Consider the following 9,860-nt stretch of genomic DNA (forward strand, 5'->3'; position numbering starts at 1 on the left):
CATGTAAAGTAGGGTCTACTATATTGTCCTTGTACATGTATTTGTATACGTATATAATTGTAATTGTGATCATCTATATATTGACACATGAGGCTGGATGTCAACTACCCACGCAAAACCCTAGACCCTATGTTTCAACTTGGTATCAGAGCAGTCGCCGCCGCCGCAAGTCCCTCGCGCCTCCGCCCGATCCTCTCTTCCGCGTCGCCACTGCGTCTTGCTAATTCACGTACGCGCATACGCAGGAATCCATCCAGCTGCTTGCTAGCTAGCTAGCTTTGCCCGTATGCTGCCGCCGCTTCCGATCGCTGCTGCTGCTGCTGCGCGTGCCATCTTCCACGCCACCACCGCGTCTTGCTCCAATCACTGCTGCTGCACGTGCCATCTTTCGCGCCGCCGTCGCGTCTTGCTCCGCTGTCGCCGCGCGCCGCTCCATCCGCGCCGCCGCTGCGATGTCATCTCCGCTATGTCCGTCGGCCAAACTGCCGGCGCCCTCATCTCTTCCCCCGTCTCCACGATCCCCACCGCGCTCGCCATCTCGACGATCTCCGTCTCCCTCGGTCGCCACAACTTCATGCTCTAGGGGGGCATCACCAGCATTGTTCTTGTCGGTGCCAACCTCCACGGACACCTCGATGGCACCAAGGCGGCACAGGCCAAAACACTCATTGTCGGCACCGACAACGCTGCCACTACCGTCACCAACCCGGAGTACCACCAATGGTGGGTTCAAGATCAGCGCGTCAAGGGGCTTCTTCTCACCTCCATGGAGGAGGATATTTCATGTCAACTCATTGGCTGCGAATCGGCGCATGCGGTGTGGACAGTCTTCGCCGCCATGTTCGGCGCCCAGAGCCGCGCAAATGTCTGCCACATCCGGCGGCAACTTCAATCGCTGAGGAAGGACGATCTGTCCGCCGTGGAATACATGCACAAGATGAAGGCCCTGGCCGACACTATGGCCGCCGCAGCCGGCTCTCCGATCCGCGATGATGAGCTTATCGATCACATCCTCACCAGCCTTGGCTCCGCCTACAACTCCATCGCCGCCTCCTTGGGCGTGAGTAACGCACGCATGCCCTACTCTAGGTTTTACTCATTGGTTCTGTCCTTCGAGGTGCTGTAGGCACAGCAGAGTGCGGTGGAGGGATGGTCTCCCTACGCAAACGTCGTGACCCGTTCGGGTTCGTACGGTGTGGGCGGATGCGCGCCCTACTCCGACCCCTATCCCTCCAAAGGAGGGGGGCACCTGGCTGATGGACATGGCCAGCCAGGGCAGAGCCGCCAGGGCGGTAATGGCGGCAACACCGGCGACCGTGACCGCAACACTGGTTATGCCGGCAATGGCATGCAAGGTGGAGGGGGCAACGCCGGCAACAACGGCGGAGGAGGTGGGCGTCGCAACCGCTGGAGTCCTCGGTGCCAAATTTACAAGAACTCGGGCCATGAAGCCGATGACTGCAGCAAGCGCTATGATCAGGATCACAACTCCCGCTCTGCCAACTCGGCTTGCACCAACATCGTCGACTTTCCTTGGGTGCTGGATACTGGGGCTACGGATCACTTGACTAATGATCTTGAGCGCCTCCAGGTTCACGAGCGCTATGACGGCAAGGATCAGGTTCAGGTGGCCAATGGTGCAGGTTTGTGTATTTCACACATTGGTCATTCGCGTTTACCCGGTTCATCTCTTAAACTGCGTAACATCCTTCATGTTCCACAAATTAGCCAGCATCTTCTCTCTGTTTATCGTCTTGTTTGTGATAATGACCTGTTTGTTGAATTTCACCATCGTTTTTTCCTTGTTAAGGTCAAAGCAACCAGGCGCGTCATCCTTCACGGTAGATGTTACGGGGGGTCTATCCGGTCCCCTTCGCTCGTGCATCATCTTCATCGTCTCGCCATGCCTCCTCCGGTGTTCGAGTTTCGTCGTCGCAATGGCATCAACGTCTTGGTAATCCTACAAATAATGTGGTCACTTCCATTGTTCGAAGTCATGAACTTCCGTGTTCTAGTTCAAATAACTCATCGTTAGTTTGTGATGCCTGTCAGTGTGCTAAGAGTCATCAGCTACCTTATTCTACTTCGTTTCATATCACTACTGTACCTCTTGAATTAATACATTCAGATGTTTGGGGTCCCGCTCTTGCTTCGTCGGGAGGGTACACGTATTATGTTAGTTTTATTGATGAATACACGCGCTTCACCTGGATTTATTTGCTTAAACACAAGTCAGATGTTGAGTAAGTTTTCTACAACTTTCAGGATCATGTCGAACGCCTTCTGGATTATAAAATCAAGGTCGTTCAGTCCGAGTGGGGTGGTGAATACCACAAACTCCATTGCTACTTTCGACGCACGGGCATCTCTCACCGAGTGTCATGTCCACATACCTCTCAGCAAAACGGTATTGCCGAGCGCAAACACCGACATTTGGTTGAGACTGGCCTTGCCTTGCTTGCGCACTCCTCTCTTCCACTTCGGTTTTGGTATGAGGCTTTTCTTACGGCATGTTACCTCATCAACCGTATGCCCACTCCGGTTCTCAACAAGGACACACCTCTGTTCCGTTTGTTTCATGTTCAGCCCAACTACTCCTCCCTTCGGATTTTTGGGTGTGCTTGCTGGCCCAGTCTCCGCAAGTACAATGCTCACAAGCTTGAGTTCCGTTCCAAGATGTGTGTCTTCCTTGGCTATAGTCCTTTGCATAAGGGCTATAAGTGTCTTGACCGTACCTTCAGTCGGATATACATCTCTCGTGATGTTGTTTTCGACGAGACGGTGTTTCCTTACTCCCAACCCGGTGTCTCGGTTGATCCTGCTTCTCTTGAACATGCCATCACCTTTCCCTCCGATGAACCAGTTCTGGATGTCCATGTGCGTAAATATGACTTGTCCTATTTGTCACATAACTTGTCCTCTGCAGGTGCTATTGTTTTCAGTTCCCCTCAGGTAAATGTTGCTACTCCGCTGCTTCCTGATGAGACCAATGTGCATGCTCAGGACGTGCATGTCATGCCGCCCGAGGCAGGCACGACTGGTTCGCCACCCTCGCCCGATGCGTCTCCCGGGCCGCCACATTCGCCTGGGCTGGTCCAGCTCACCGTCGTCTCTCGGCCCGTGTCGCCTCTTGTTGAGGTCTCCTCAGCCGCGACACCCTTGGCCGAGCCCTCGTCGCCGCCATCTTCTCCTACCGGCGATGCAGCTCCAGCGCATGCTATGGTTACACGCCATCGTGATCATACACGCAAGGAGAAGTCTTACACTGATGGCACGGATCGGTATGACTCTCGCCGCCGTGCCTTCTTCGCCACGCCGGTTTCCCATCGTGATGCTCTGGGTGAACCTGCCTGGCGTGCCGCCATGTCCGAGGAGTTTGCTACTCTTCGTCACACTAACACCTGGGTTTTGGTGCCTCGGCCACCTGGTGTTAATATTGTGAGCTGCAAGTGGATTTTCAAAACCAAGCATCGTCCGGATGGGTCTGTTGATAAGCACAAAGCTCGTCATGTTGCTCGCGGTTTCACTCAACAGCATGGGATTGACTATGGAGATATATTTAGCCCGATGGTGAAGCCTGCCACAGTTCGCTTGGTTCTGTCTTTTGCTGTGTCTCGTGGTTGGAGCCTCCGACAGATTGATGTGAGCAATGCCTTTTTTACATGGGTTCTTGGCCGAAGATGTGTATATGCAGCAGCCACCTGGGTTCGAGGATGCCACGTATCCCTCTCATCTCTGCAAACTTCAGCGGTCTATTTATGGTCTCAAGCAGTCGCCTTGTGCCTGGTATGCTCGTTTGAGTCAGCGCCTTTTGCAGCTCGGTTTTGTTGCCTCCCGATCAGATGCATCTCTGTTCATCTTCTCTCAGGGTGCTATACAGATATACATGCTGGTGTACGTTGATGATATTGTGATTGCTGGCTCTACCCCCGCCGCGGTGGATCGTCTTGTGCAGTCGTTGTTTGCTAGCTTTCCCATCAAAGATTTGGGTCGCCTCGAGTACTTTGTTGGTTTGGAAGCGTCCTTTCATTCAGGGGCATGACCTTGATGCAGAAAAAGTATGCTTTGGACCTTCTTCATCGTGTCAACATGGAGAACTGCAAGGCCACTTCCACTCCGCTTGCTACATCCGAGAGTCTCTCACGTCATAGTGGTGCACTAGTGGGTAGAGATGACTCCTTTCGGTATCGCAGTGTGGTTGGAGCACTTCAGTATTTGACCCTCACTCGTCCTGATATCTCCTTCGCAGTGAACAAAGTGTGTCAGTTCCTGTCTCGGCCAACGGAGGATCATTGGGAAGCAGTCAAGCGCATTCTGAGATATGTCAAAGGTACGCTAGACATGGGACTACAGATTCGTAAGTCCAGATTTACCGGAGTGAGTATATTCACCGATGCAGACTGAGCAGGTTGTGTTGATGATAGGCGCTTTACTGATGGTTTTGCTATATTTGTTGGACCCAATCTTGTATCTTGAAGCTCGAAGAAGCAACCCACAGTCTCGAGGTCAAGCACCGAGGCAGAGTATAAGGCATTGGCCAATGGCGCGGCTGAAGCCATTTGGATAGACTCAGTTCTCACAGAACTTGGAGTCCCACGGCAACGCACCCCTATATTCTGGTGTGATAACTTAGGGACAACTTACATGACGGCGAATCCAGTGTTTCATGCTCGGACTAAACACATTGAGATTGATTTCTATTTTGTGAGAGAATGAGTGGCTGCTTGTGAACTGGAATTCGGGTTTATTTCTACAGATGATCAATTAGCGGATGTATTTACTAAACCCGCTACTAGACAGATACTAGATCATTTTAGAACCAATCTGAATCTTGTATGTAGTTCAGATTGAGGGGGCATGTAAAGTAGGGTCTAATATATTGTCCTTGTACACGTATTTATATACATATCTATATATTAAGATGTGAGGCTGAATGTCAATTACCCACACAAAAACCTAAACCCTGTGTTTCAACTCTCCGTTCCCTGCCATCCTACTGCTTCGATTAAAAAGCAGGGGTACGTCTGCAGAAACCCCTACACCCCCACGGTTGTTTTCGTCCGCCCTATGATCTGTGCACACGCGGACAAGGCAAAAATCTCACGCTTCTCTTGGGCTGCCCAATGATTTCTGCGCACGCACGCAAAGCAAAAAAATCTCATCCTGGCGTAGTGCGTTAGGCCAAAAGAACATCAAGAAAACGAATGAACCGAGCTCACACTACCAGCAGCCAGCAGGGGAATGCCGCCGTCCCTGTCCCTAGGAAACTGAGAGAGAAAGCTATCAATCCGACCCTGGGCTAGGAACCGGCCTGCTACAATCCAAACCATATACGTACATACTGTAGCAGCGTGCACCGTTCCGTGCAACATGTCTGGCCGAGCCGATCAACACTTGGAACCCACACCCACTTTTATAAAAAGGCTCCATCTGCCTGCTTGGCGCCACCAGCCAGCCATCAGTTCCTCACGCCAGAGCTCCGCGGACAAGAGAGTGACCACACCCGCGCAACAAGATGCCAATGGAGAGGTCGGTGTCGCTGGCCGAGAGGAGCACCGCCGCCGCCGCCGCGCCGGCCAACGACCTCCGCTGCCACAGCGCCTCCTACGCCGTCTCCTACGCGCCCACCAAGGTGCAGCGCGCCAGGAGCACAACCTCCCTGTCGCGCCCCGCGGCGGCGACCGCCGTGCAGCGGAGCGGCAGCACGAGGACCGTCTCCGGCGCCGGCCCCGGCCCCACCCCGGGGCTGAACCTCCGGTGCTACAGCGCCTCCTACGCCGCCTCCTACAAGCCTTTCTCCGACGGCGCCGCCCAGGCCAAGGGGCCCAACGCCGCCACCACCACCGCAGCCACCTGGTCCTCCGCCGGCCGCCGCTCCCTCAACCTGAGGAGCTACACCCCGTCCTTCTCCGCATTGGTCGACAACGAGGCCCCGGCCCCGGCCCCGGCCAAGACGGATGACGCGGACGCGGAGCTGCAGAGGAAGAAGCGGCTGGTGGCCTACAAGGTGTACGACGTGGAGGGCAAGGTGAAGGGGTCGGTGCGGCGCAGCGTCAAGTGGATCAAGGTCAAGTGCTCCCGCGCCGTCTACGGCTGGTGATGAGCCGGCGATCCATCCATCCAGGTTGCTCTGCCTCCGTCTGCTCCCCGGTACGAGCCGTTGTGCAGCTGAGCTAGTACAGTAGTACGTATGAGCGCGCGCGTGTTGATCTTCTTTGCCCTTGTGCTTCCTCCTTTTTCTTTCATCTTCTTGTAGTAGGATTTTTGACGGTATTTGATGTGGCATATGTACACTAGTGTGAGCGGCGCTTCTGCTCGTGGTGTCCTGCTTGTTGGCCACCGACAGAAGCTCGTCTGTGTTGTCCTTGTACATACGGATCCTTTCCTCCCCTTGTATCATCGTCTATCTGCTTATGTAATATAGACACTATGTAGAATAAGGTTGTGTCAGATGTAAATTACATACATACTGTTACTACTTCTAGACTACATACTGGCCATGTTTCTTGTGATTACTACTCAACTGACTCCACCGTTGTTTACTGAGGCTACGCTCCACTCTTCTCCCCTCCTGATTTTTCGTTTCTTTTTTAGCCGAAAACCGTAGAACAATTGTTCTATGTATTTTTTATACTTATTATATAAACATAAATAGTTACAGAATAATCAAGGCTGAAGCCAGCCACCTATCCCCTCCTGACATAACTGTGCCATGTTCTTGAGATGAAACACCAGAGGAAGTTCGCTAGTACACTTGGTTAGCTGAAATGCTAGTACAAGTGTTGCAACAACAAAAAAAGGCAGGCCGTGCCCACTGAATTCCGGATTCTCTATGGCTATGGCTGGAAGGAATGGATTCTCATTCTCCATGGCGATGCCCCTGCACAAGCACAATCATCATCTTCGGTTAGAACCATTCGGCGTGATCAGGCGCTGTGGGATTTCTCTTGCGAATGATTTCTTGATTCCGTTTTCCTGCAAGTGCACCTGAAACGAACCCAATTCCAAGACGAATCATGCACTCTGTTCCTAAATAATACTTCCGTTTCAAAATAAATGTCTCAACTTTGTACTAAAAAATTGTACTAATTTGAGACACTTATTTCAGGACGAAGTATAAATATAAGATGTTCTAGCAGTTCAAATCATCTGGATATACTATTTAGGAACAGAGAAGATAATGATGTAATATAAAGTGGTATAGTGATATACACTACTAGTTCACTCCAGTACAGGTGTGATTCTGCCCGTCACTTCTTCAGAGCAATTTGACCAGGTCTTTCCCCAACTGTTCCCTCTGTCTGCGTGGTGCAATTCAAGCCCGCACAGAAAAAGGAGGTTGGGCGTGAATGGGTGATTGCTCAGTTGACATGCCTTTGCTTGAATCGTCGGTTGCAAGACTTGAATACTCCATGACTTGTTTTATGCCGATATGGTCGCTAATTAGTCCATGGGTTTCTACTCCTAGTGAGATGAGCTACCTTTTGCTGGTTGCTCGAACCATTTGGGACGAGCGTCCAGTTCACGCCTTTCGCAACGTCTCCATCCTGCCGACAATCATCTTCGCCTATGTGAAGCCTCACACGGCAATCTGTGTCTAGGCGCGGCGCATCATTTGGAGTACTATATTATTATTATACCGGCGGGGGGGGGGGGGGGGGGGGGGGGGATGGCGTTGTATGATTTGATATCTTTTGATCTTTAATGTTTAAAACTCTGCTTGGTTGATGAAAAGGAGCAAGCTTCTTGCTTCCGTCTTGGAAAGAAGATAACATTTGGCTTTAGGGCATCTCCAACACCGACCCTCTCCTCTCGGTCGAGACGGTGAAAGCCACTGCTATCAGGATTGGACGGAAGGATGTTGATAGCATGTTTGAGATTTGGCAGAAGTCACTATTTTTTTTTCATGCATTCACTCATAGATTGGCACAAGGATGCGGCTAGCATGCCATTAGTTTAGCCGAAGGATGCTTCTTTTTTTTTGGCGTAGTTGTTTGGTGGAAAGTGATTTTTTCATTGTCATGCTATTTGGCAAAAGGATGTATATAGAGTGTCTATGGTAATGCAAATTGTGCACTTTGACGGAAGGCTATTAGTACAGATCACAAAGCAAAACTACAAGATTTGGCGGGATGCTACCTATTTTTAAGTTAACAGAAGCAGATATTTGAGGTATATATAGTGTTGGATGGACGACTCCGGTATCCGTGTCCATGGACATGTTTGGACGCGTCCATGGACAAATAGTGAGTCCGAGTTGAGGGACAATGTTGAAGACGCCCTTACCTATCACATACTCCATTATTCAAGTGGAATAAATATCCTCAAGTTATGTGAGCTAAGTTTTATTTCACGAATACGCTAGATTTGTATCTTTGAATTGATATAGAAAGAGTGTTACAGAGGCATCCCATCGATGTGTACACTAGCAGGGGCAATGCCAGAGAGCGTCAACAGAGAGAGAAGGGCGTTGCTCAGCCCCAAATACACAGGGAGCTAAAGAAGGATGTTGCACAATCCCTTTATGCAGGCGCAAGTCCATAGCTTTTCCTCGTCTTGAATCGCTTAAAGAACACACATCAGAGGATTTCTCGTCATCTAAGAGACAGCTGTTACAGTGCTCCCAAATGGTCAATGCAATGGGGAGAGCGAGAGAGTGGAAGCGCTTGCAAAAGAGATGGTTGTAAGACGATACTAGGAGATGACATCGTGCCAGACCTGCCACAAGAAGGGAGAACCCACAAGGAGGTGTTGCATCATCTCCAAATCTTGGTCATAAAAGAGGCAATGCATGGCATGGGGTAGATCAAGCCGTTTGAGGCGCACGGCGGTCCAACAGCAATCTTGGGTAGCCAGCCTGGTGAAAAATCGAATATGCAGGAGTGCCCAAACCTTCCATGTCATCTTCTAGTGTAGTGCCATTTTGGATCCCTCGGAGAGAGCTATGTAGCAAGATTGCATAGAGTAGAAACCATTGAACACCCATCTTGCGTAGAGTAGGAACCATTGAACATCCATCTCCATCGGATCACGTCTGGATCGGGGCCGAGAGGAACTGAATCGCTTTGCAACAGAGGTCAACATACTTGACAGATGCCACAACACCCATGGCTCCACGAATGTCAAGGATCCAAGCATGCCGCGAGACACTGTCACAAACAAGGTGTTGCTTCCATAGTCGTTGAAGGACCAAAGCAGTAGGGGTCGACACGATCTCAATAATAGAGTTGCTGCCCAACCAATGGTTAGTCCAAAAATGACACGGTCGACCATCGCTAAGGGTGTGTTTCGTTCATGTCATGGATCGGAATATCACGGGGCGGACCCGTTCCTGGACCTGATTCTCGCGTTTGGTGTGTGTATGGAACGGTGACCGACTCATTCCCGTGAACCGAGAATATTCGGCTCAGATCCGGAACGAGGTGAGACCTCTGAAAGCACAAGTGCTCCCTGGGTGATTTTGGTAATTAATGTCAACATATTTCTTGTTCGACTAATAGTTTTATCTAGTGAATTTCGGACAAGTTCAATAATTGTGTGGCAAGGACAAAAGGATATGGAACCCCTTCAAAATGCTAAGGATAAAGATAGGCAAAAGCTCAAGACCCTTCATTTCTATTTTAGTGATCCAAGATTACATTGAGTCCATAGAAAAGTCAATGCTATTAAAAGGCGATGGGGTGTTGCTTAATGGTCTACTTGCTCAAATGCTTAGTGATATTGCTCCAAAATCCTCGGCCACTTTCTCCATCCAATATGTCCAAAGCCTAAACTACAACTCGGCCCCATCGATTCTTTCTATCTGGAGCCACCGAGTTCATATGACATAGCCGCTGCCAAAAACCCTAACAGTTCGGTCT

The 9,860-nt window shown here is 50.6% G+C and overlaps 2 protein-coding genes across 2 annotated transcripts; both read left to right on the plus strand.

The window, feature by feature from the left end:
* Positions 1–766: 766 nt before the first annotated feature.
* On the plus strand, positions 767–4,042 carry LOC147964846 (uncharacterized). Its single transcript, XM_087530182.1, has 4 exons — positions 767–1,060; positions 1,127–1,643; positions 2,927–3,438; positions 3,818–4,042. The coding sequence occupies exons 1-4, from the start codon at positions 767–769 to the stop codon at positions 4,040–4,042; spliced, it is 1,548 nt and encodes a 515-aa protein (XP_087386308.1).
* Positions 4,043–5,419: 1,377 nt separating this feature from the next.
* On the plus strand, positions 5,420–6,489 carry LOC125512405 (uncharacterized). Its single transcript, XM_048677501.2, has one exon. The coding sequence runs from the start codon at positions 5,516–5,518 to the stop codon at positions 6,098–6,100; it is 585 nt and encodes a 194-aa protein (XP_048533458.2). The 5' UTR covers positions 5,420–5,515; the 3' UTR covers positions 6,101–6,489.
* The last annotated feature ends 3,371 nt before the right edge of the window (positions 6,490–9,860 follow it).

This window comes from Triticum urartu, chromosome 6A (assembly GCF_056163025.1).
Source record: "Triticum urartu cultivar PI428250 chromosome 6A, HENAU_Tu73, whole genome shotgun sequence".
Classification (NCBI taxonomy): domain Eukaryota; kingdom Viridiplantae; phylum Streptophyta; class Magnoliopsida; order Poales; family Poaceae; genus Triticum; species Triticum urartu.

What these genes read in the sequence shown, in the direction of transcription:
- LOC147964846 (XM_087530182.1), top strand. Translation starts at nt 767, where the DNA reads ATGGAGGAGGATATTTCATGTCAACTCATTGGCTGCGAATCGGCGCAT. An exon ending in CCATCGCCGCCTCCTTGGGC is followed by an intron (nt 1,061 to 1,126) that starts GTGAGTAACGCA and finishes GAGGTGCTGTAG; the next exon opens with GCACAGCAGAGTGCGGTGGA. An exon ending in GGCCACCTGGTGTTAATATT is followed by an intron (nt 3,439 to 3,817) that starts GTGAGCTGCAAG and finishes CGCCTTTTGCAG; the next exon opens with CTCGGTTTTGTTGCCTCCCG.
- LOC125512405 (XM_048677501.2), top strand. Translation starts at nt 5,516, where the DNA reads ATGCCAATGGAGAGGTCGGTGTCGCTGGCCGAGAGGAGCACCGCCGCC.